This window comes from Asterias rubens, chromosome 10 (assembly GCF_902459465.1).
Source record: "Asterias rubens chromosome 10, eAstRub1.3, whole genome shotgun sequence".
Classification (NCBI taxonomy): Eukaryota; Metazoa; Echinodermata; class Asteroidea; order Forcipulatida; family Asteriidae; genus Asterias; species Asterias rubens.
In genome coordinates, this window is record NC_047071.1 from 15,099,033 (window position 1) to 15,125,145 (window position 26,113).

A 26,113-nucleotide genomic window follows, 5' to 3' on the forward strand; every position below is an offset into this window, starting at 1 on the left:
TTTATTTATTTCCACCATTGTACCACATCGGTCCTTTTTACAAACACCTTCCCACGATCAACCATTGAAACCACAGCCCATGCCACTTTTGTTTACCATTTAGTACGGACAATAAAGTTTTACAAATTGTACATAATTTTAATTTTGGTAAAGGGAAATAATAAAGTTATAAGTGGAAACTGGAATGGATTGATTGTGTTCATGTTCTTGTTTTGTTACCTAAGTTCAATAACAGCCGCTTTTAACAGACCGTGTTCTGTCGTTTTTTTCTAAACAACTTATGAATTTTGATTTTTGTTTGTTACCCATACACCGATGTATGTTAGCATTGTACTAAACACTTTCCCGAGTCCTGCAAAAAAATATCACAGGCATATTACTCGGGTGGGATTCGAACCCACGACCCTTGCAATTCTAGAGAAGTGCTTACCAATTAGACTGTCTCGGTAGTCTATGGTAAGAATCAATGGCTATATAGCGGGACTTGAACCTTCGCCCTAATGCCGGCTTAACGTGCCGGTGCTCTAGCCCTGTTGTGTAAAGAAAGTACTGGATAGCCACAGGGATCACATCCAAGTTTAGGATTCAACCTATGGAAGCACCAGCCAGGGGGTCACCTTAACGATAATATACGGGCAATCTCAGGCATACAAACGAAATTATCAGAACTGCCAAATTTTAAATTACCCTTCAAGCCAAGTCAGTTTGGAGAGCCATTTGAGCTTCGTCATTCACAACTAGACAGGCGAAGACCGGTAGAGATACCTGCATATCCCTTGTCAATTTCACCCATGCTATTCATGCCATTATCAATGCTGACATTAATGACTTTTTAGCCTACAGTCAAGGACTTCTGTGGAAATAGTTTCCCGAATCATCGTGTTTTTGTTTGGCAAGTCATAAACTTCCCCAGGATTGGGTTTTCTTACTTCCCCTGAGTGGGTTTTCTTGGTTAAATGCGCTTGACACCACTATTGGTAATTATCAGTGTTTAGAACTTCTGCTTTCTAGATCTAGCGATTTCATTAGATAAACGTGCAGTGACGTAACGTAAACATTTTGTATCTGTGTTTTGATTGGTCCGAGGTGCAGCTGTGCTTGCGGGTCGTCTGCGTATTAATGTAGGTGAAAGGTGAAATGGACGAGGGTTGACCTGCGCTAGAGACCAATCCACTCTCTGGCGGTATCTCCAGTCAGTTAGTACACGACACGATTGGTTACTTGGGGGCGCTTTTTATTTTGTATCTTTTCCATAGACCTTATCGCAAATACCAATGCGCAAGCGCAGACTGTTGAATGAGGTGCATTGTGGGATAGATATGGATCAAATTAATTTGGGTACCAGCTGGACCACAATGCACCTAATTCCAAGCTTTACGCGCGCGCCCCGGTATTTGCGAAAAGGTAATAGAGTTATAGAGGGACCGCAAGGTGACAAGCGCGTCATTCTGCACGCGCGTTGAATATGAAATAAACGTTTGAGGGTTTTTTTTATTGAACGCTCACGCGATGCTGTTTGTTCAACTTACAAAATGGCCGCACAAACACACGGCTTGAGCTCCGGCTCAGGCTCCGCATGCTGATATTCGTGCAATACGCGCTGCTACTTACAAAATACAGGTTAAATGCAAGCTGCGTACTCAGCACGCGGAGCCTAAGCCTGAGCCGGAGCCAACGCCGTGGTTTGAGAAAGGCCCCAGTTTTGTCAACATAGAAAATGGCCGCCTGCGCGCATAATATATAGGCCAGTGCGCCCTCTAGTTCTCATATATAACTCTATAATCTTTTCAGAAGAAAGCCTGTCGCTCATAAAATTAATGGCAATAATAACGTACTAGGCTAGAAGTACAGCAGCTTTGCATAACATTAAGTATTTTGAAAATCATTTCACTTCAAAATAAGGCAGTATAGAAAAAGATATTAGTTTATCCCTCAAATTGTGAGTCTGAGAAACGATAATGTTAAACAATATGCTAATAACATTTCTCAGATTGTAAACCGCTCCTGATTTTCGGCGACATCTCAAAACCACTTCCATCTTTTGAAATGAAACGTCTACATGTGAATTTTGTTTTTATCATAGGATTGTGTATTTTGCCTTGAAGGACGACTTCATTCACTTTGAATTTGAGTCCTACCATTATTGCATTGTCGTCCAAATTATAATTATTTAAATAAGGAGTTTACGTCAACTATGTGCAGAACCCAGGTAGAATGAAACATTAGAGACCAATCTAGGGGGCGTTTTACTATACACTCTAAAAACTCCCAGGTTATAACTGACCCGGACTTGGGTCCCAGGGGCCAGACCCAATTCTGGGTCAGTTTGACCAGGAATCCGTCTCAATGTGTCCCGGAATCCGAGTCAAAATCGCCGCTTTTAACCATTTCTGGTCACAGTAGGTCTGTACCAGAACGTAAACGAAAACCAAAAATGGACGTATGGTATGGTTCGGGCAATGTAACATGAATTTTGGTTGGTCACCCGATATTCTTACACCAGGAGCACTGCCTGTCCCCTCATTACTGGAACGTATGCAAATCTTCATTGTTTGAGATGAGAGGGGGGTGGATGGGTGCACAGCGACCATGCCAATGTTCACTTAGCCCAATTGTACACTAAATGTCGGCACACAAAGATTAGGCATACCTTTCATTAGAGATGGAAGTGTAATGCAGCTTAGAATCCCGGCATGTTAGACAGCATGTTGTTCGTTCAACCCGCCAAATTGAAGTGAGTGCAGTGTGGAATCTCATGAATTTAAAGCCCTTTTCACACTTTGTTGGGTTACACCAAGTAGGAACACTGGTCTCTGACAATTACCAAACGTATTAGATGCCTTTAACTATTTACGGTGGACTTCTATAGACCCCCCCCCCCCTCCCATCTTTTATGCTTTGGGTGATGATTACTTTATTTAATTTTTTTTTATTGATTACATGAATTTATTCGTGAGTGTCCTCGAGTAAATGTATATCCCACATACACCCCACCCCCGCTCAGGTATCTTAGGGGGCTGAATGCACATTCCTATTTTCTCAGGGGAGTCAAGGGCTGTTTTAGAAGCAAAAAAATCCCCTAGAAATTGAATCTTTGAAGTCAGTTTAAACATCACTTCCCAGAGAAAACAAAGCAAGGGTTACTATGTTTAAGAGGTATGCACGAAACGGAGACATGGCTAAAGCGAAAGAAGAACAAAAAGAACCATTTTCCTTCTCCATTTGTAAATGCGTCTAACCATAATAATAATAATAGTAATAATAATAATAATAATAATAAGACTTGAAATGCGCACATATCCACCCTGCTTGGTGTTCAAGGCACATTAAAACCAGAAACAAAACAAAAACAAAACACAACACAAAGAAAAACAGACACAACAAAATTAGTCCTTGTAAACCTGTGACATAAGTTAGGTTTTGAGAAGAAACTTGAATTTTGCGGTACAAAGACAAGATCGAAGATTAAGTGGTAGAGAGTTCCAGATGCGTGGCGCGGCTGAAGAAAAAGACCTGTCACCCCATGAGTGTTGAGACTTGGGTTCAATGAGGAGAAGCATGGAACTTGATCGAAGATTCCTTGATGGAGTGTAAACTTGAAGCAGTTCATAAAATATATAGTGGGGAGCCTTGCCATTAAGAGCTTTGTGGACAATGAGCATCAGCTTGAAGATGATTCGTTGAGAGGTAGGGAGCCAGTGTAGTTGTTTCAGAATGGGGGTGATAAAACAGGATTTTCTAGACAGTGTCACAATGCGGGCAGCAGTATTTTGGAGCCGTTGAAGTCGGAAAATCTGGTTGTTAGGAAGACTGTAGAGAAGAGCATTGCCGTTGCAAAGACAAGAATTAACAAATGTGTGAATGACCTTTTCGGTGGCACTTTTGTCCAAGTACTTGCGAATCTTACCTATATTCCTGATGTGATATTATGATAAACGAACAATGTTGTTGATGTGTGGCTGAAGTGTAATCGATGAATAAAAAATAACCCCTAAGTTCCGAGCTTTCAGCGAGGGAGCTATCCGAGCATCGCCGATGGAGATGTATGGCACTGAAACCTTAGTTAACTGTTGACGTGACCCAAATAGAAGGAACTCTGTCTTGTCATCGTTAAACTTCAGGAAGTTTTGTTGTGTCCAACGTCGAATCTCTTGGATGCATTTCTCAAGTCTTGCAATAGATGCATCGGCATTTTTTTGAGACAGTCTACCCGCAGAACACTCGATTTAATAAGTCTCCTTGGTGTTTTATCTACGTGAGTAGGCGTGATTTTTCATGCGTGACCTCGGTTTGAATACTAATTAGTCAACAGGGCTTCTGAAATTTAGTCTAATTCGGCCTTATTTGAAAAGTATTGACAGACGAGGAAATGTTGTGTTGCCTTTGCGTAAGATCGCAAAATGTGAAATATTGGACTGTAAAAAAGAAAATAGGGTGCCAGACTTGTTTTTAAATGTCGAGATACTGAATCAGAGGTACTGGACCCATCCATTATAAAAAATGTAACTTACCAAACCTTCACACGCGCAAACAGATGCGAGTGACGTAGATTCTCCTTTGACTTTCCCGGTGTACAGACAGTCAGATCGGACGGGGACAGTGATGGTCCCTTCCTCACTTATGTATTCAGCCACGAGACCTGGTCTGATAAAGCTGCCATCTTGTTCCAATGCCAATTCCAATGTCTGCCCAAACGCACCAATTTGGAGCTCCAACGATGAGGTGGCGATTGCACTACGACCGACATTACGCTTGCTATCAGTGGTTAGAAATTCAGGATACACAATCTCGTACTCAGGAGCTAAAGTTTCAGTGGAAAAAAGAGAAACAATTTTTTAAAAATAATTACGAGTTTCTCAGTATCGGATGATGATTAAAGCTTTGCAAGTTGACATTTTTAATAAAGTTAATTACACGCGATTGTTTTGGCCGCCATTGCCACTGGTGTGTGTAAAGATTCACAAACAATGGATACTTATTTGGTTAAAGTTCGACCGAGATGCTTTAGATATCAATCTATTTTATATCTTACCCCTGGACTTGCAAAAGCTGTTGCAGTCAGGAAAATACACAAAACACATATATTAGTGATATTATGATCATTATCGTTATCGTTATCGTTATCGTTATCGTTATCGTTATCGTTATCGTTATCGTTATCGTTATCGTTATCGTTATCGTTATCGTTATCGTTATCGTTATCGTTATCGTTATCGTTATCGTTATCGTTATCGTTATCGTTATCGTTATCGTTATCGTTATCGTTATCGTTATCGTTATCGTTATCGTTATCGTTATCGTTATCGTTATCGTTATCGTTATCGTTATCGTTATCGTTATCGTTATCGTTATCGTTATCGTTATCGTTATCGTTATCGTTATCGTTATCGTTATCGTTATCGTTATCGTTATCGTTATCGTTATCGTTATCGTTATCGTTATCGTTATCGTTATCGTTATCGTTATCGTTATCGTTATCGTTATCGTTATCGTTATCGTTATCGTTATCGTTATCGTTATCGTTATCGTTATCGTTATCGTTATCGTTATCGTTATCGTTATCGTTATCGTTATCGTTATCGTTATCGTTATCGTTATCGTTATCGTTATCGTTATCGTTATCGTTATCGTTATCGTTATCGTTATCGTTATCGTTATCGTTATCGTTATCGTTATCGTTATCGTTATCGTTATCGTTATCGTTATCGTTATCGTTATCGTTATCGTTATCGTTATCGTTATCGTTATCGTTATCGTTATCGTTATCGTTATCGTTATCGTTATCGTTATCGTTATCGTTATCGTTATCGTTATCGTTATCGTTATCGTTATCGTTATCGTTATCGTTATCGTTATCGTTATCGTTATCGTTATCGTTATCGTTATCGTTATCGTTATCGTTATCGTTATCGTTATCGTTATCGTTATCGTATCGTTATCGTTATCGTTATCGTTATCGTTATCGTTATCGTTATCGTTATCGTTATCGTTATCGTTATCGTTATCGTTATCGTTATCGTTATCGTTATCGTTATCGTTATCGTTATCGTTATCGTTATCGTTATCGTTATCGTTATCGTTATCGTTATCGTTATTGTTATTGTTATTGTTATTGTTATTGTTATTGTTATTGTTATTGTTATTGTTATTATTATTATTATTATTATTATTATTATTATTATTATTATTATTATTATTATTGTTATTATTATTATTATTGTTATTATTATTATTATTATTACTATTATTTCATTTTATCACAGCATGCAAAAGAAATATCTCATTTTCCTTTGTGCCGGTAACTTCTCGAGCCGGGCTACGTCCCGTAGCCTTAGATCTCAAGGGTCTTTCTCAGGATCCTCGCTGTTCCCAAAAGCGCTGCCTTCTGTAATAGATCTACCCTCACATTTGTCCCTATTTCATCTAGATGTTTCCCCAGTGCTTTGGGAATGGTGCCAAGTGCTCCAACCACCACGGGGACTACTTTTACCTTTACCTGCCAAATCTTACGAAGTTCCCTGGCCAGGTCCTGGTACTTCTCGATCTTTTCCATCTCCTTCGAAGCTACCCTTATATCACCTGGCACCGCTATGTCAAACAGTATTGGAAACATTTTCGCATTATTGGAAATGGGTAGATTTAATTTTTTTCCTCTTAAATAATTGAACAAGTTAAACGAATTGTTTTGTTCATGTATAAAATCCAAATCTAGTTCTTTGTATTAGTTCCTATCTCAAGATGCATTTTTTTGTCAGAAAAGTGGTGATTCCTATATTTATTTTTGAGATGATGATGAACTTCTTTGAGAAAAACACAAAATAAACAAATCTCAACAATTGTTCTTAAATTTAATCAGTAAATATCTTTATTTGAGAAAATGAGGCAATGTCATTACATGACTCAATTTTTTATTGAACACCCATATGTATATACAAGCTTACTCAGAACAGGTTGAACACAACATCATTAAAGTCAAGGCATACATGGCAAAGAAGATAAAATAGCCTCCCCTTAATACTCAACCGACCTGAATGAACACACAATACCCCATCAGAAAGCAATGGTAGGGAATAAATTGGCGTCCCTTACTCAACCAACCCCTATGTAACACTATATATCAGAAAGCAGAGGTAGGGGACATAAATTGGCGTCCCTTACTCAACCAACCCCATGCTACACTATACATCAGAGAGCAAAGGTAGGGGACATAAATTGGCGTCCCTTACTCAACCAACCCCAATGTTACACTATACATCAGAGAGCAAAGGTAGGGGACATAAATTGGCGTCCCTTACTCAACCAACCCCATGTTACACTATACATCAGAAAGCAATGGTAGGGGACATAAATTGGCGTCCCTTACTCAACCAACCCCAATGTTACACTATACATCAGAGAGGAAAGGTAGGGGACATAAATTGGCGTCCCTTACTCAACCAACCCCTATGTTACACTATACATCAGAGAGCAAAGGTAGGGGACATAAATTGGCGTCCCTTACTCAACCAACCCCATGTTACACTATACATCAGAAAGCAATGGTAGGGGACATAAATTGGCGTCCCTTACTCAACCAACCCCAATGTTGCACTATACATCAGAGAGGAAAGGTAGGGGACATAAATTGGCGTCCCTTACTCAACCAACCCCAATGTGACACTATACATCAGAGAGGAAAGGTAGGGGACATAAATTGGCGTCCCTTACTCAACCAACCCATATGTTACAATATACATCAGAAAGCAGAGCTAGGGGACATCAATTGGCGTCCCTTACTCAACCAACCCCAATGTTACACTATACATCAGAAAGCAGAGGTAGGGGACATAAATTGGCGTCCCTTACTCAACCAACCCTTATGTTACACTATACATCAGAGAGCAGAGGTAGGGGACATAAATTGGCGTCCCTTACTCAACCAACCCCAATGTTACACTATACATCAGAGAGGAAAGGTAGGGGACATAAATTGGCGTCCCTTACTCAACCAACCCCAATGTTACACTATACATCAGAGAGGAAAGGTAGGGGACATAAATTGGCGTCCCTTACTCAACCAACCTCTATGTAACACTATACATCAGAAAGCAGAGGTAGGGGACATAAATTGGCGTCCCTTACTCAACCAACCTCTATGTAACACTATACATCAGAAAGCAAAGGTAGGGGACATAAATTGGCGTCCCTTACTCAACCAACCCCAATGTTACACTTTACATCAGAGAGCAAAGGTAGGGGACATAAATTGGCGTCCCCTAAGAGGCTTGGTCTATGCTTCAATGTACAAAGTCTATCATACAGGTTGGTATAGTAGGGGACATAAATTGGCGTCCCTTACCCAACCAACCCCATGTTACACTATACATCAGAAAGCAAAGGTAGGGAACATAAATTGGCGTCCCCTAAGAGGCTTGGTCTATGCTTCAACCTACAAAGTCTATCATACAGGTTGGTATAGTAGGGGACATAAATTGGCGTCCCTTACCCAACCAACCCCATATTACACTATACATCAGAAAGCGAAGGTAGGGGATATATATTGGCATCTCTTACTCGACCAACCCCCACGTTACACTTTCCATCAGAGAGCAAAGGTAGGGAACATAAATTGGGGTACCCTCAGGGGCTTGTCTATGCTGCTGCAATATACTATATTATACAGTTGGATAGCTTTTTTAAAGAACACACTAGAAAATTGAGAAAATAGGTTTAGCTAGGAAAAAAAGGGCTAAAAGTAGAATTATCTAATTCACAAAGATTGATCCTGTGACTCCACAAATCACAAAGCTTCAATCTCACCATCAGTGACTTAATAGTCAATCGAGCTTGCATCTTGGTGACTTATCCCTCCTGTCTTCCCTTCCAGCTCAGTGTGGCATCTTGCCTTCAGGTGCTGCAGCATCACTATATTGCTGTCCGTGGCAAAACAAGTATTCCGTGCCTCCTTTCAATGAGCCTAGTTCCTACAATGAAGAAACAATGTTTTATTTTGTCACTTTCTTTAAATAATAGTGATGGAAGCAAAGACATTGGTAAAAATGAAAACCCAGGCTTGGACCCATTCATTAGTTGCCCGCTGTGATGGTGTCCATGGGTTTTGTACACGCAATGAGCAACGAGCGAGTGGAATCTGAGGTAAAACAGATGGTGCTATTTGTCCCAGAGTGTGTGAAAAACCCATGGACAATATCACAGCATTTTGTTATGCCATGATAAAAGATTACAGTTACAAAAAATGTTTTATCATTGTGCTTGGGTTACAGCATGCACTTTTGTTCATCTGAACCATGTATTAACCTTGGTAAAGCATCATGTGATTGTTATTCTACCAATAACAATTCGCCTTGGCATTACATAAACTGAAGTTCATAGATTTGTTCAAACAAAAGTACCTGTGCCTCAGCATACGTCTTAAGTCCCTGTAGATATGGAGGGGCATTTGTTCCACAACTTCCCCATCATCCTGAAACCTTTTGCTGAAGTTGTCCGTGTGTCACACTAAGTGCCCAGGTTACTTTCTTTTGCTTCCTTGAGTCCTTGTCAAGGCCAACACCAGACATAAACTGAAGGAGTAGAGGCTCCTCTGCAGAAAAAAGCAAACAAACATAGTGAGTAATTAACCTTATTTCACTCTCTAGCTGTGATGACCGCTTAGATCCAATTTCTTCCTAGTGAAACATTAACATGGTTTGTACAAATCGCAATGACCACATATTCAAGCCATGTGGTCAATCGTTGAGCTCATTTAAAAAAATATATTTTGGAGGCTTTTTTTGGTTGGAGAGGGGATCTGACGCCCTGCCCCCCCCCCCCCCTAGCTACGAGCTTGGTGGTTTTAAAGGCGATACATGAACAAACTCTGACATGCTGGTACTATTGGCATTACCAAGCAGATTATATCGTTATATAAAAACAAATAGGCCTAAACCGAGTATGACAATCAAAATATTCATTTTCTGTTCTGGTTTGTCTTTTATTCGCACAATTACTGGTAATTACTCAAAATAATTGTTAGCATAAAAAACTTACTTGGTAACAAGCAATTGAGAGGTTGGTAGTATAGCACATTGTAAGAAATGGCTCCCTCTGAAGTAATGTAGTTTTCGAGAAAGAAGACTTGGGTCCCAGGGGCCAGACCCAATTCTGGGTCAGTTTGACCAGGAATCCGTCTCAATGTGTCCCGGAATCCGAGTCAAAATCGCCGCTTTTAACCATTTCTGGTCACAGTAGGTCTGTACCAGAACGTAAACGAAAACCAAAAATGGACGTATGGTATGGTTCGGGCAATGTAACATGAATTTTGGTTGGTCACCCGATATTCTTACACCAGGAGCACTGCCTGTCCCCTCATTACTGGAACGTATGCAAATCTTCATTGTTTGAGATGAGAGGGGGGTGGATGGGTGCACAGCGACCATGCCAATGTTCACTCAGCCCAATTGTACACTAAATGTCGGCACACAAAGATTAGGCATACCTTTCATTAGAGATGGAAGTGTAATGCAGCTTAGAATCCCGGCATGTTAGACAGCATGTTGTTCGTTCAACCCGCCAAATTGAAGTGAGTGCAGTGTGGAATCTCATGAATTTAAAGCCCTTTTCACACTTTGTTGGGTTACACCAAGTAGGAATACTGGTCTCTGACAATTACCAAACGTATTAGATGCCTTTAACTATTTACGGTGGACTTCTATAGACCCCCCCCCATCTTTTATGCTTTGGGTGATTACTTTATTTAATTTTTTTTTATTGATTACATGAATTTATTCGTGAGTGTCCTCGAGTAAATGTATATCCCACATACACCCCACCCCCGCTCAGGTATCTTAGGGGGCTGAATGCACATTCCTATTTTCTCAGGGGAGTCAAGGGCTGTTTTAGAAGCAAAAAAATCCCCTAGAAATTGAATCTTTGAAGTCAGTTTAAACATCACTTCCCAGAGAAAACAAAGCAAGGGTTACTATGTTTAAGAGGTATGCACGAAACGGAGACATGGCTAAAGCGAAAGAAGAACAAAAAGAACAATTTTCCTTCTCCATTTGTAAATGCGTCTAACCATAATAATAATAATAGTAATAATAATAATAATAATAAGACTTGAAATGCGCACATATCCACCCTGCTTGGTGTTGAAGGCACATTAAAACCAGAAACAAAACAAAAACAAAACACAACACAAAGAAAAACAGACACAACAAAATTAGTCCTTGTAAACCTGTGACATAAGTTAGGTTTTGAGAAGAAACTTGAATTTTGCGGTACAAAGACAAGATCGAAGATTAAGTGGTAAAGAGTTCCAGATGCGTGGCGCGGCTGAAGAAAAAGACCTGTCACCCCATGAGTGTCGAGACTTGGGTTCAATGAGGAGAAGCATGGAACTTGATCGAAGATTCCTTGATGGAGTGTAAACTTGAAGCAGTTCATAAATATAGTGGGGAGCCTTGCCATTAAGAGCTTTGTGGACAATGAGCATCAGCTTGAAGATGATTCGTTGAGAGGTAGGGAGCCAGTGTAGTTGTTTCAGAATGGGGGTGATAAAACAGGATTTTCTAGACAGTGTCACAATGCGGGCAGCAGTATTTTGGAGCCGTTGAAGTCGGAAAATCTGGTTGTTAGGAAGACTGTAGAGAAGAGCATTGCCGTTGCAAAGACAAGAATTAACAAATGTGTGAATGACCTTTTCAGTGGCACTTTTGTCCAAGTACTTGCGAATCTTACCTATATTCCTGATGTGATATTATGATAAACGAACAATGTTGTTGATGTGTGGCTGAAGTGTAATCGATGAATAAAAAATAACCCCTAAGTTCCGAGCTTTCAGCGAGGGAGCTATCCGAGCATCGCCGATGGAGATGTATGGCACTGAAACCTTAGTTAACTGTTGACGTGACCCAAATAGAAGGAACTCTGTCTTGTCATCGTTAAACTTCAGGAAGTTTTGTTGTGTCCAACGTCGAATCTCTTGGATGCATTTCTCAAGTCTTGCAATAGATGCATCGGCATTTTTTTGAGACAGTCTACCCGCAGAACACTCGATTTAATAAGTCTCCTTGGTGTTTTATCTACGTGAGTAGGCGTGATTTTTCATGCGTGACCTCGGTTTGAATACTAATTAGTCAAAAGGGCTTCTGAAATTTAGTCTAATTCGGCCTTATTTGAAAAGTATTGACAGACGAGGAAATGTTGTGTTGCCTTTGTGTAAGATCGCAAAATGTGAAATTGGACTGTAAAAAAAAGAAAATAGGGTGCCAGACTTGTTTTTAAATGTCGAGATACTGAATCAGAGGTACTGGACCCATCCATTATAAAAAATGTAACTTACCAAACCTTCACACGCGCAAACAGATGCGAGTGACGTAGATTCTCCTTTGACTTTCCCGGTGTACAGACAGTCAGATCGGACGGGTACAGTGATGGTCCCTTCCTCACTTATGTATTCAGCCACGAGACCTGGTCTGATAAAGCTGCCATCTTGTTCCAATGCCAATTCCAATGTCTGCCCAAACGCACCAATTTGGAGCTCCAACGATGAGGTGGCGATTGCACTACGACCGACATTACGCTTGCTATCAGTGGTTAGAAATTCAGGATACACAATCTCGTACTCAGGAGCTAAAGTTTCAGTGGAAAAAAGAGAAACAATTTTTTAAAAATGAATACGAGTTTCTCAGTATCGGATGATGATTAAAGCTTTGCAAGTTGACATTTTTAATAAAGTTAATTACACGCGATTGTTTTGGCCGCCATTGCCACTGGTGTGTGGTAGTCGCTTGGTACCATTTGTTTCATTGGTGTTAGGCAATGCATGCTCATCCCTAAATATACTACGGCAACTATAGTAATTTTTACATGGCTAAACTGCTGGGAATAACTTAACCTAGACTTGTCAGTAACTTGAGACGGTTTGCAAGCATTTGAATTACAATTTTGGGATCTATTAAATACTAATTTGGTTGAATTGGTTTGAATTGGTTTGAATTGACTGTTCATGCAATAGTAATAGAGGAAGATTTGGTTGTTCAATAAGTTAAACGGCTTGTATCCCGAGCTGCAAGGGCACTAGAAGGCAATAACACAGTCTGCTATACATACCCTTCTCATGACTGTTCACGCCAAAGTAACGTTGCAGTTCGTCTGTAGATAAACTGTGATGCACCTGAATCAAAAGAAAATATTCTTCTTTTAAAACAACCACGTTTAGTGTATTTTAGTTTGTGTAAAGATTCACAAACAATGGATACTTATTTGGTTAAAGTTCGACCGAGATGCTTTAGATATCAATCTATTTTATATCTTACCCCTGGACTTGCAAAAGCTGTTGCAGTCAGGAAAATACACAAAACACATATATTAGTGATATTATGATCATTATCGTTATCGTTATCGTTATCGTTATCGTTATCGTTATCGTTATCGTTATCGTTATCGTTATCGTTATCGTTATCGTTATCGTTATCGTTATCGTTATCGTTATCGTTATCGTTATCGTTATCGTTATCGTTATCGTTATCGTTATCGTTATCGTTATCGTTATCGTTATCGTTATCGTTATCGTTATCGTTATCGTTATCGTTATCGTTATCGTTATCGTTATCGTTATCGTTATCGTTATCGTTATCGTTATCGTTATCGTTATCGTTATCGTTATCGTTATCGTTATCGTTATCGTTATCGTTATCGTTATCGTTATCGTTATCGTTATCGTTATCGTTATCGTTATCGTTATCGTTATCGTTATCGTTATCGTTATCGTTATCGTTATCGTTATCGTTATCGTTATCGTTATCGTTATCGTTATCGTTATCGTTATCGTTATCGTTATCGTTATCGTTATCGTTATCGTTATCGTTATCGTTATCGTTATCGTTATCGTTATCGTTATCGTTATCGTTATCGTTATCGTTATCGTTATCGTTATCGTTATCGTTATTGTTATTGTTATTGTTATTGTTATTGTTATTATTATTATTATTATTATTATTATTATTATTATTATTATTATTATTATTATTATTATTATTATTATTATTATTATTATTATTATTATTATTATTACTATTATTTCATTTTATCACAGCATGCAAAAGAAAGATCTCATTTTCCTTTGTGCCGGTAATTCCTCGAGCCGGGCCACGTCCCGTAGCCTTAGATCTCAAGGGTCTTTCTCAGGATCCTCGCTGTTCCCAAAAGCGCTGCCTTCTGTAATAGATCTACCCTCACATTTGTCCCTATTTCATCTAGATGTTTCCCCAGTGCTTTGGGAATGGTGCCAAGTGCTCCAACCACCACGGGGACTACTTTTACCTTTACCTGCCAAATCTTACGAAGTTCCCTGGCCAGGTCCTGGTACTTCTCGATCTTTTCCATCTCCTTCGAAGCTACCCTTATATCACCTGGCACCGCTATGTCAATAAGATGACACATCTTCTTCGTCTTATCTAATAGCACAACATCCGGACGCCTATGTTGTATAACATGATCGGTCTGAATGTTAAAGTCCCATAGGATCTTGACCTGGTCGTTCTCTACAAATCTCTCCGGAACATGGTCGTACCATTTCGCAAGTATCGGAAACTAACCGTCTTATTTTTGCAGGGGCAGTTGTAGTAGGGGAAAAGTTAGGGGTAGAGGTGTCTCAACAAGGGAACAGTACACCATGGTGGAAACGTCGGCTGGAGGGTCAAATTAAAGATTTGCGAAGAGATCTCAGTAGAATAGAACAAATGAGTAAGGGTTTATTGAATAGTTCAGACTTAAGGAATACAATTATGACAAAGTACAACGTCAAACGTAAGGGTGTGAGTGTTGTAATAGAGGAGATAAAGCAAAGGGTTAAGGCTAAGGCTGCAAAAGTGAAGAGGTATGACGACAGGGTCAGACAATAATTTCACCAGAATAGATTATTTAACACCAATCAGCGTCAGTTGTTTAAGGAATTGGATGGGAAGGCTGACAGCACGCAAGCGGTTCCGAGACCAACAGAGGCAAAAACTTTCTGGGGTGGTATTTGGGACAAACCAGTCAAACACAACCGACAAGCGGAATGGCTAACAGATGTGAAAGATGAATTGAGAGGGGTACAACAGCAAGAAGGGTTCCAGATTGACGTGGACAAGGTTAAGAGACAGATAAAGAAGGTGCCAAATTGGAAAGCCCCGGGTATGGACCATGTGCATGGGTACTGGTTGAAGAACTTCCGTAGTTTGCATGAGCGAATGGCCCTACAATTGCAAGACTGTCTAGTACAGGGTAAGGTCCCATCTTGGATGACTGAGGCAAAAACAGTGCTGATCATGAAGGATGTCAAGAAAGGTAACATTGCCATTAATTATAGACCAATCACGTGCTTACCTGTGATGTATAAACTCTTGACCAGTATGATTGCAGAAGACCTATATCGCCATATGGATGACCAGCAGTTGTTTCCGGAGGAGCAGAAAGGCTGTAAGAAGCGGTCCAGAGGGACGAAGGATCAACTTATCATCGATAAGGCTGTACTGAAGGACTGCAGGAGCAGAAAGACTAATTTGGCAATGGCGTGGATTGACTACAAGAAGGCGTATGACATGGTATCGCACACATGGATAATGGAATGTCTGGATATGGTTGGAGTGGCTGATGCAGTAAAACGTCTTTTAGGTGAGAGCATAAAGACGTGGCGAACAAATCTGACAGCCAACGATGATAATCTGGGCAAGGTATGCATAAGAAGAGGTATTTTCCAAGGTGACTCTCTGTCTCCGCTGCTGTTTGTTCTTGCGATGATGCCCCTGTCGATGATTCTAAGGAAGGTGAGTGCAGGTTATGTAATGAAGAAGGACGGATGTAAGATCAACCATCTGCTTTTTATGGACGATTTGAAGTTGTTTGCGAAGAATGAGGCCGAGATCGACTCTTTGGTGCAGACCGTCAGGATTTTCAGTGATGACATTGGGATGCAGTTCGGTCTGGAGAAATGTGCTTCAATGACCATGAAGAGGGGGAAGAGGGTACATTCCGATGGCATTGCTCTGCCAGATGGTGCACAGTTGAGGGCTTTGGGTGAGGAGGAGAGTTATCGGTATCTTGGTGTACTTGAATCGGACCATGTCCTTCACAAGGAATCAAAGGTAAGGCTGAAGGCAGAATACATCAGGCGTGTAAAGAAATGTTTGAAGTCTAAACTAAACGGGGGGAACATGATTAAGGCGATTAACACATGGGCCGTGTCTTTGATGAGGTACAGTGCGGGTATTGTCGAGTGGACTAAGGAAGATCTAGATGTCACTGACAGGAGGACAAGAAAACTACATTCTACACATAGGAGAGACGTTTGCTTTCTCTATCCTTGCCTTCATTACATTTGTCCTTAGAGACTGGTCTTGCGCCGCAGTAATCAAGCCCTCTGTTTCCTTCTTTAGTTCTCCACTCTTTAACCAATTCCATGACTTGCTGCTGGCCACTTCCTCAGTACACCTCAAGAACCGGCCATGAAGTGGTTTGTTCCTCCAATCTTGATGTCTTTCCTCCTTCCTTTCCCTCTTATAATTATTATTATTATTATTATTATTATTATTATTATTATTATTATTATTATTATTATTATTATTATTATTATTATTATTATTATTATTATTATTATTATTATTATTATTATTATTATTATTATTATTATTATTATTATTATTATTATTATTATCATTATTATTGTTGTTTCGTCATCGCAGAGGCCGATACATGAATATTCACCCTGCTGTAATGAATCAGAATAAAGGAAACCTGTGCGACGTTCGTCGTGTATGTAAATTGTGGGTGTAGCTACCCAGGGAGAGCTGTTCATTAGGTCTGACGTGGTCGACCGGCCGACGTACCTCCAAAACCTATAAACACTATTGACACGGATTCCGGGCACATTGACACGGATTCCGGGTCAAACAGACCCAGAAATGACCGGGACCCAAATCCGGGTCAATTACGACCGGGAGTTTTTAGAGTGTGCTGTTCCACCTGGATCTTGGAATCAGGAATTGCTTTTAGTTGACAGTTCAAATCTTTTTTGTTTTCATATTCTTGTTTAAGTCGGCAAGGTTGTGGGGTGTTTGCCCGCCTCTAAATTTGCACCGAGACGTCAGTCAATATAATCTCAGGAAGGACGAAGCTCTTATTACAAAAAAAATTTGCGCAATGGCCTCAAAATAATGTACAAACCTACTTAATTTATAGGGTGTATATTTCATCAATTTGATATTAGTGGGTCAACTTAATTGAAAACAATATGCTGGTCTGCAAAAATTACATTTGAAGTGTGCCCGTACAGTTAAGTTTGCACCTAATTAAGGCCAAGTCATTTTCGTGAGTATGAACGTACACGTCGGCCTATGCGGGTAACGTTTGAAGAGCTATAAGGCCGAAGTGCTTCAAGCCATCAAAGTGTAGCCCTTATTGTTTCGTCAATGTTAACGGTTAACTCAAGCATTTTTTTATAACGTTGATTGGTTAAGAACATAAGAATAATTATATTATTTTCTGACCATTCATTTTTGTTTTGTTTTGCGGGTACTCATCTTCCTCACCCATAAATGTTTTTGGGGAGTTTAAGTGGTTAGTTATATAAACAAAATTTAGACCAATAGTTACATGTTTATAATTAAGGTCATTCAGTGAAGACTTACATACGTTTGGGCATGTAGTTGAGATCTTGCGACACGTATAAAAGTGACTCTATATCTTTAGGTTCCGCACTCCTCGAAGAAGCGGGCTTCAACCAGACTAAAACGATGAAGGGAATTGCTTTGTGTATTTTCCTGATTGCAACAGCTTTTGCAAGTCCAGGGGTAAGATATAAAATAGATTGATATCTAAAGCATCTCGGTCGAACTGTTACCAATTATATGTATCCATTGTTTGTGAATCTTTACACAAACTAAACCGCACTAAACATGGTTGTTTTAAAAGAAGAATATTTTCTTTTGATTCAGGTGCATCACAGTTTATCTACAGACGAACTGCAACGTTACTTTGGCGTGAACAGTCATGAGAAGGGTATGTATAGCAGACTGTGTTATTGCCTTCTAGTGCCCTTGCAGCTCGGGATACAAGCCGTTTAACTTATTGAACAACCAAATCTTCATCTATTACTATTGCATGAACAGTCAATTCAAACCAATTCAAACCAATTCAACCAAATTAATATTTAATAGATCCCATAATTGTAATTCAAATGCTAGCAAACCGTCTCAAGTTACTGACAAGTCTAGGTTAAGTTATTCCCAGCAGTTTAGCCATGTAAAAATTACTATAGTTGCCGTAGTATATTCAGTCTTGGTAATTTTTCACAGTGCTCCGGGATGAGCATGCATTGCCTAACACCACGATGAAACAAATGGTACCAAACGACTACCACGCACCAGTGGCAATGGCGGCCCAAACAATCGCGTGTGATTAACTTTATTAAAAATGTCAACTTGCAAAGCTTTAATCATCATCCGATACTGAGAAACTCGTATTCATTTTTTAAAAATTGTTTCTCTTTTTTCCACTGAAACTTTAGCTCCTGAGTACGAGATTGTGTATCCTGAATTTCTAACCACTGATAGCAAGCGTAATATCGGCCGTAGTGCAATCGCCACCTCATCGTTGGAGCTCCAAATTGGTGCGTTTGGGCAGACATTGGAATTGGCATTGGAACAAGATGGCAGCTTTATCAGACCAGGTCTCGTGGCTGAATACATAAGCGAGGAAGGGACCATCACTGTACCCGTCCGATCTGACTGTCTGTACACCGGGAAAGTCAAAGGAGAATCTACGTCACTCGCATCTGTTAGCGCGTGTGAAGGTTTGGTAAGTTACATTTTTTATAATGGATGTGTCCAGTACCTCTGATTCAGTATCTCGACATTTAAAAACAAGTCTGGCACCCTATTTTCTTTTTTTTACAGTCCAATTTCACATTTTGCGATCTTACACAAAGGCAACACAACATTTCCTCGTGCACGTTTTCTCACAACATGTATTTAATAACATAGAAGCTTTTAAAGTTAACAATGCTTTCTTTGAAAACCGTTTGTTCTCAGAATTCTTTCACATTATCAACTAACAAACGATCTTTCAAGTTTGAATTGTTTATAAAGGTCTTATTTACTCCACATTCACCGCAAGCCACCCGCGCCGAGCCCGGATCGGGCGTGTGTGTGTGTATTTGTACGGCTTACTCTTCTCTCAAATGCAAAAGAGTGAAAAAGCACCCTTTGAAGAGCCATATCCTTTTGAGTGATTTTCCACTCTGTGCTGGAGTGAAACCCCTCTAAAAGAGTAAACCCCTCTAAAAGAGTGTAATAACCACCACTCTGTTTAAAGAGCCATTTAAAGGACAACACGAAATGTAAAGAGTGGTGTTTTTCACTCTTTTACATTTAGAGAGTTGTTCAACGAGTTTAGTCCTCGATTGAGTCGGTGGTTCTAGTTCAACAAACTCGTGGGTTGCCCTTGTTGTCCAAAATGGTCGGTACATAACGAACAGTTCGTTCTTCATTTTCTCCTCCTAGTCCTTATAATAATTAACAAAATAATTACACAATGTTGTTCAGCAGAAGCCATTAGACCTTTATCGTGGTGCGGCCATCTTGATTTTTCCCCATTCAAATCAATGCTATCAAACCGAGGTTGGAAGGGGAAAATAGTCTGGTTACTTTTCGCATAAATACTAGGCCATAGTTACTGTTGTTAGATACAGAGAACATGACCATGACATGGTGGCGGCATGATAAATGTCTGTAGTCGTAGTGGATGATGTCGCTATTCAGAGGCCATCAATTAGTCATTTGATTAAAGGGTAAGCACCTGAAGTAACTATACAAGAGAATTGAGCCGAATACCATCAATCCTTTTTTTTTACCTTCGTTTTTTTCAGATTGCGATGATTAATCACGCTGATGGACCCACATACATCGAACCACTTGATGAAGAACATGCCATCAAAAGAGACGTAGGGCGTGGTCTTCCACATATCGCTTACAAACGAATGCCGGACACAGGCGCTTCATGCCCTGTCACAGGAGGTAAGAAACAAACCAAGACTATAGAGTACAATGGAAAGAAACAAAAGCTTTGTCAAGTAATCTGATTGAGATCTTTCTCACATTAATATTCTAAATAATGCCCGACTCTTCTAAATGGGGACGCTATACCCAATTTCAGAAATTGGTTAATAATAAGCAGAAAATACTGCTGCACAAATCTCTTTGCTGAGCAAAAATTTGTAACTAAAAAGGTTACTACCTTTTTTTTCTCTTTGTCATCAGAGCAAGCGAGCAATAATTTATATTTTACGAATAATTTGTTTTCAGCTGATTTTTCCGTCGAAGATGATGATGACGACAAGATTGATGATATCAGTACAAAGTCAACTAAATATCTGGAACTTGGTGTCATCGGCGACTCTGAGTTGTATTCACTTCGAGGCGGAAACACCGCCAATTGTCTGACGGCACTTTTCAATGCAGTAAGTGATCTATCTCACTTGTTGTGGGGGTGAACGAAGACAAGTTGACTATTCGGGATTTGCACATGTGACCACTGTAAAAATGTCACAGAGACTGACCCTCATATCTCGACTCTTCGTCAACAGGGCCCAGTTTCATAGAGCTGCAAAGCACAAAATGTGCTTAGCATGAAATTTCTCCCTTGATAAAAACAGGATTACCAAGCGAAATTCCATTTGTTGCATAGTGCTTGTTACTGGTATTCAGCTGTTGTTTGCTGTTTGCTAAGCGTGACTATCATGTGAAAATTTGGCTGGTAATCCTGTTTGTACCAAAGCAGAAATTTCATGATAAGCAATTTTTGGTGCTAAGCAGCTCTATGAAATAGGGTCCAGCACAGAGGAAGAGTCATGTAAATGGCTATTGTATAGTGAAGTCGTCCACTCTGTTTAGACAGGGTTTTTTTCAGTAAAATGTTGTATAATTACGGGGTTGCAACTTTCCATGTTTTTTGTGTGTGTTTATTGTGAGTATGTTACAATAGTTCAAAAATAAATGGTGTACCGGTTATAACATGTCGTGATTCAAGTCATTAAAAGGTAACTTCTATTCTACTTTTCGCTTTGATAATCATCATACATTTTGTCGATATCAACAGGCGAAGAACGTGTTGCAACTCAGTTCACTGGATGCATCTAATACCATGGAACCCAAGCTGGTGACTCTGAAGGTCTTTACGAGTGCTGAGGTAATCCAACAGTTCATCATCACGTAATTCGTAAAAGGCAAAGGAAAAAAAATTAACAGAAAAAAACCCTGCTGGTTTATGTTTCAAGCGGAAACCAATGAACTGGTTTCCGATCAATCCTTGCCTTGCACTTTTGTTTTAATGTGAAGGGAGCTATAGACCGTATTGAATATGACGTCACGCGGCTCAAATATCTGACCTACAAGATGGCGTCTGTGCGTGTGCGTGTGGGTGTGCGTGCACTGTGCCGTAGAAATCAAACCGGGAATGTTGCGTGCTGCGTGCTTCGATGATGTACGCGTTTGGACGCGCATACGGTTTGCCCTATAAGATGGCGACTTTTCATAACATTTCAATACGGTCTATTGGGCATGACAAGATATTAAACATAACTGTTCATGTTTTGTTATTATTCTGAATGTGTAGGCTGGTTTGGTGACCTGTCCAGATGCACTCAAATCCTTGCAAACTGCACGAATTTGGCAACATAACAACAACCCGCCATCATCATCACTAGCACATTGGGATAACGCGGCTATCGTAACTGGGTAAGGCCACCATTATCTCAAAAATTCTATTAACATAGAGCTGCCCGGTCACCCCTTAACTACGCAAATTTTCTTCAATCCTCAATAATAACATTCTCAGCAATCCCTGAGGTCCACATGGTTGCATTCCGCCGCCCTAACATCCAAGTCAGTGCCAAACTTCCCCCAGGTAAAGTCCAAACAGAACCCTAACCTTTAACAGAAGGGTTGCCATATTAATGTACCCGCTCCAAATGTAGAACGTGTCTCTATATCCATCCCCACTTAATGTATGGGAGTCACATCACTGGACAACATCAAGGCCGACTCCCAATGTAGCACACCTAATGTAGTCTATGTCATTATCATGTCAGAGATGTGGGCTACAATACGTGGAAGAGACTAAGACCAAACTCAGTATTCGCTTTGCGAACCATGTCTCTTCCATAAAGACCAAGGAACAGTACCCTGTCTCTATCCACTTCAACAGCCCCAATCATAGCGTCAATGATGTTGAACTTCTGGTGATGTGAATTTAACATCCTTCACGCTACATACTTTTTTGTTGAAAGGTTATTTGTTCCCTCTCTTGGCTGAAATTGAGGCTCATTAATATTTTGTTTATTTTCAGATTCTATCGGAAGCCAGTCATCAAAGTCAATTCAACGTCTGTTCGATTAGTCCCCTTTACCCGTGTGTTTTCTCCCTTTTGTATTTTGTTTTAAATACTCATTGAAGTTCACCTATAATTTGTCGAATAAATATGATGGATTTTAATGCCTTATGTGATTTCGTTTGTTCACTCAATTCAGCTTTTTAATTGCAATGTGAATACGAAAAAACCTAAATAACGGATGGATATGTATGAATAAAGGAATGAATGAACTAACATGCTTTAGAGACAACAGGCATTTAGTCAGACGGGCACTCTGGAAAGGTAACAAACATTCAGGGTTGAAAACATGAATACCTTTTACACAATTTCTAATGTGCCTTGACAGATGGGAACTCGAGTCTGGATCAACGCTTGGAATAGCATATGTAGGTTCATGTGGCGGCTACTCTTCGGTATCGGTCACCTCCCTGCGTACTCTGGCTGCTACCGACGTGCTAGCCCATGAGATTGGGCATAAGTAAGTATACTATGGACGAAAAAAAAACCTTCTACACAGGTCAGGTATCACGCAAATCGAGACAATTTTTTTATTTACGGCTATACACAGCAGCTCAGATGATTTTGTTTTAACGTTCGCTTTCTATAGTGTCAAATGGTTCCCAATCCAACAGAGAGTTGATTAGCACTATAAAACAGTAAAGAAGAAGCTTAAAACTGGTCCCTTTATTTACCCACAAAGAAAAGGAAATCTGCAGTGATGTAAGCTTTCCAGTTCTGCGTTGTTGATTGGTCTGCTCCGAAGTGACGCAGTTTGTCAGCTACATAAACCAGCAGTTAATACTTCATTTATCGGTGCAAATTACACGCAGCAGCAGCAGACGATCGAATCAACTAGCTGCTGGTGTATTTGGCCAAGTAGAACTTTAAAAACTCACTGCAAGTTTATCCTTCGATACCATTGGGCATGTACGACAGGGCCTGTATTTATCATAAAAACAGTGACTAGTCTCACTGACTGGATCCCCTTTGAAAACTCTGACCCCCCCCCCCCCCCCCGACGACGACTAGAGCAAGCTAGTCAAATGGTTGCGACTGCCAGTGAAGTTAATAACGAGAAGTCCCCTCGATTCACCATAAGCGAAACATTTATAGTCCCGTCTGATTTAACCAACCGAGTTGTGTGTTAATTATCTGGGCAGTCCCAAAGAACAAAATTTACAGGGACAGCAAAGTATTATACACACAGTGTTACCGAAAACTATAAAAGCATTACCAGAATAAAACATGTCATACACCACAAGGGAAACTGACTGGAAACAAACTGACTAGAACGGAGTCCTTAATGTGACTTTTTATTTCAGATTGAAACATTACACCACAAGGGAAACTGGTGGGCTATTAAGATTTTAAATGATTTGTAGCTGAACAACTTTATAAAAGAAAATTTGTCTGGCACCAACGACCACTGGGAAACATCTGGCAAACCCAACCCAATCCCTTTCAATCAAGCTGTCAGTTGAACCATGTTTGAGTGTCCGCTCGAATAATGAAGTAGATTCTGTGATAGTTAAGCCTTTTTCTCTTTCGCAAATTCATTCATTATCATAGTTTAAACATGCAACACGACAGTGACGGAAATGGATGTTCATCCAGTGGATACGTTATGGGAGCTTACGTTAATGACCACCGTGATGAACCGAGCTGGTCAACGTGCAGTAAGAGCTACTACGACAACTTCGTTGGGTAAGTAAAGCAGAATTTGTTTATTAAAAAAAGGGAGCTGGACGACGAGAATACAAAGAATGGGATTGTAAACGCAGGTTCTCATTGTAACACGAAGCTTTTTAACGCCTGCTGTATCCCCGCAATTATGACTTTGCGTAACAAGGGGATGAAAATAAGCGCATAGAGAGAAGTATGTTTTCTAAAAGAGAGTCACACTGCTGGTACGAATATTGTTTTGATGAGAAATGTTTATCCCCCCTCCATTTTGTAGGAGTCGAACTTGCTACAACGATTCTTGATTCACCTGGCGGGAAGCAGTCAGCGAGCATCATTGCAAGTGCTACTGTAAAACCATGAGTTGCAGTCGATTTGATGTGAATGAAAAAACACTTAAGGTCATCGTTGTTTAATAATAATGTTTTAAAGTTGTGCATGGTTAGTGTTTAATTTAGATGGTTATTATGTTTGAATCGGTGTGGTAGAAGATTATGTCCCCAATGCGGCGAATCGTGTGGAAATTTCGTCCGATAGCGCCCTCTTTTGGCTTATGATTGTCATGATCTATACGCAGCTTGGACTGGTCTCCTGTTTAAGGACAGAATATTGGTTTTATACAGAACCGGCGATATCATTGGATACAACGTACATGTATTATAGTACATGAACATCAATATAAATATGTTTGTATGTAAACATGTGTACGTGAAATTTGACTGCAAATAAATGCGAGATCTATGGTACTATCAACCCGTCGGACCTGACCGTCAACATGGCCGACGTCGGCGCGAGGCAACTCTCTGACGTAATTCACGAGCCTCGCAGTGTGACGTCAGATATTGAGGCTTTACGCAGCATTGATGTTAGCCTGATGTACATCTGACGCCTACATATTGAGGCTCGTGAATTAAGCCAGAGCCTATACACATTCCCGGTCCATGATCACTTTTTGGCCTCGCATTCTTTTCACAATATTTCGCAATCAAACGCTACGTCCAAGTAATATAAATCAAATGAATGAGTGTTGCATGCAGACGGCCGAGAGTGCATGCAGCTATCCAATGAGATCATTGAATCCAATAATATCACTGGTTATGTAAAACCAATACAAGTTTTCATTCTCGCGGATTAAAGACACGATACTAGTTTTCATTGATTTCCACCGTTGTACCACATCGGTCGTTTTTACAAACAGCTTCCCACGATCAACCAAAGAAACCACAGCCCATGCCACTTTTGTTTACCATTTAGTACGGACAATAAAGTTTTACATATTGTACATAATTTTGATTTGATTTTGGTAGAAGGGAAATAATAAAGTTATAAATGGAAATAAGAATAGTTTGATTGTGTGTTCTTGTTTGGTTATCTAAGTACAATAACTTTTCGCAAGCAGTGTCTCCTCCGAAATCGAATCAACATGTTCTGTCCATTTTTTCAACAACTTATGAATCAGGATTTTCAACATTGATTCAATGTATATTTTGTATATATATTGATTCAATGTAAAAAAAATTAAAAAAAATAAAAAACATTAACTATATAGCGGGACTTAAACCTCGAACCTCTTGCCGGATTAACTGTAAAAAAGTGCTGGATAGACAGGGATTACGTGAAAGTTTATGATATAACCCGGGAAGCGACAGCCAGGAGATCACCTTAGCGATAATTGTACGGGCAATCTCAGTCATAAAAATGAAACTATCAGAACTGCCAAGTTTTAAATGACCCTTCAAGTCAAGTCAGTTTGGAGAGCCAGTTGAGCTTCCTTTCGTCATGCACAACCAGAGAAGCGAAGACCTGCAGTAATACCTTGATATCCTTTGTCAACTTCTATGCGATTATCAATGCTGACATTAATGACCTTTTAGCCTACAGCAGCCAAGGACCTCTTTTGAAATATTTTCCCAATCATCGTGTTATTTTTTTGGCAAGACATACACGGTTGTTATTGTCAAAGACAAGTATTCTCACCTAGTTGGTGCATGGTCTTTCCCAACATAATGTGCCCAAACACACGAGTATGGTGCATGCCCTGCTC

At 39.9% G+C, this 26,113-nt stretch overlaps 1 protein-coding gene across 1 annotated transcript; it reads left to right on the plus strand.

The window, feature by feature from the left end:
• The first annotated feature begins 14,768 nt into the window (after nt 1–14,768).
• On the plus strand, nt 14,769–25,398 carry LOC117295693 (A disintegrin and metalloproteinase with thrombospondin motifs 18-like). Its single transcript, XM_033778404.1, has 10 exons — nt 14,769–14,873; nt 17,958–18,021; nt 18,530–18,819; nt 19,889–20,036; nt 20,325–20,479; nt 21,118–21,207; nt 21,634–21,755; nt 22,736–22,867; nt 23,959–24,093; nt 24,347–25,398. The coding sequence occupies exons 1-10, from the start codon at nt 14,769–14,771 to the stop codon at nt 24,372–24,374; spliced, it is 1,269 nt and encodes a 422-aa protein (XP_033634295.1). The 3' UTR covers nt 24,375–25,398.
• Nucleotides 25,399–26,113: the final 715 nt, after the last annotated feature.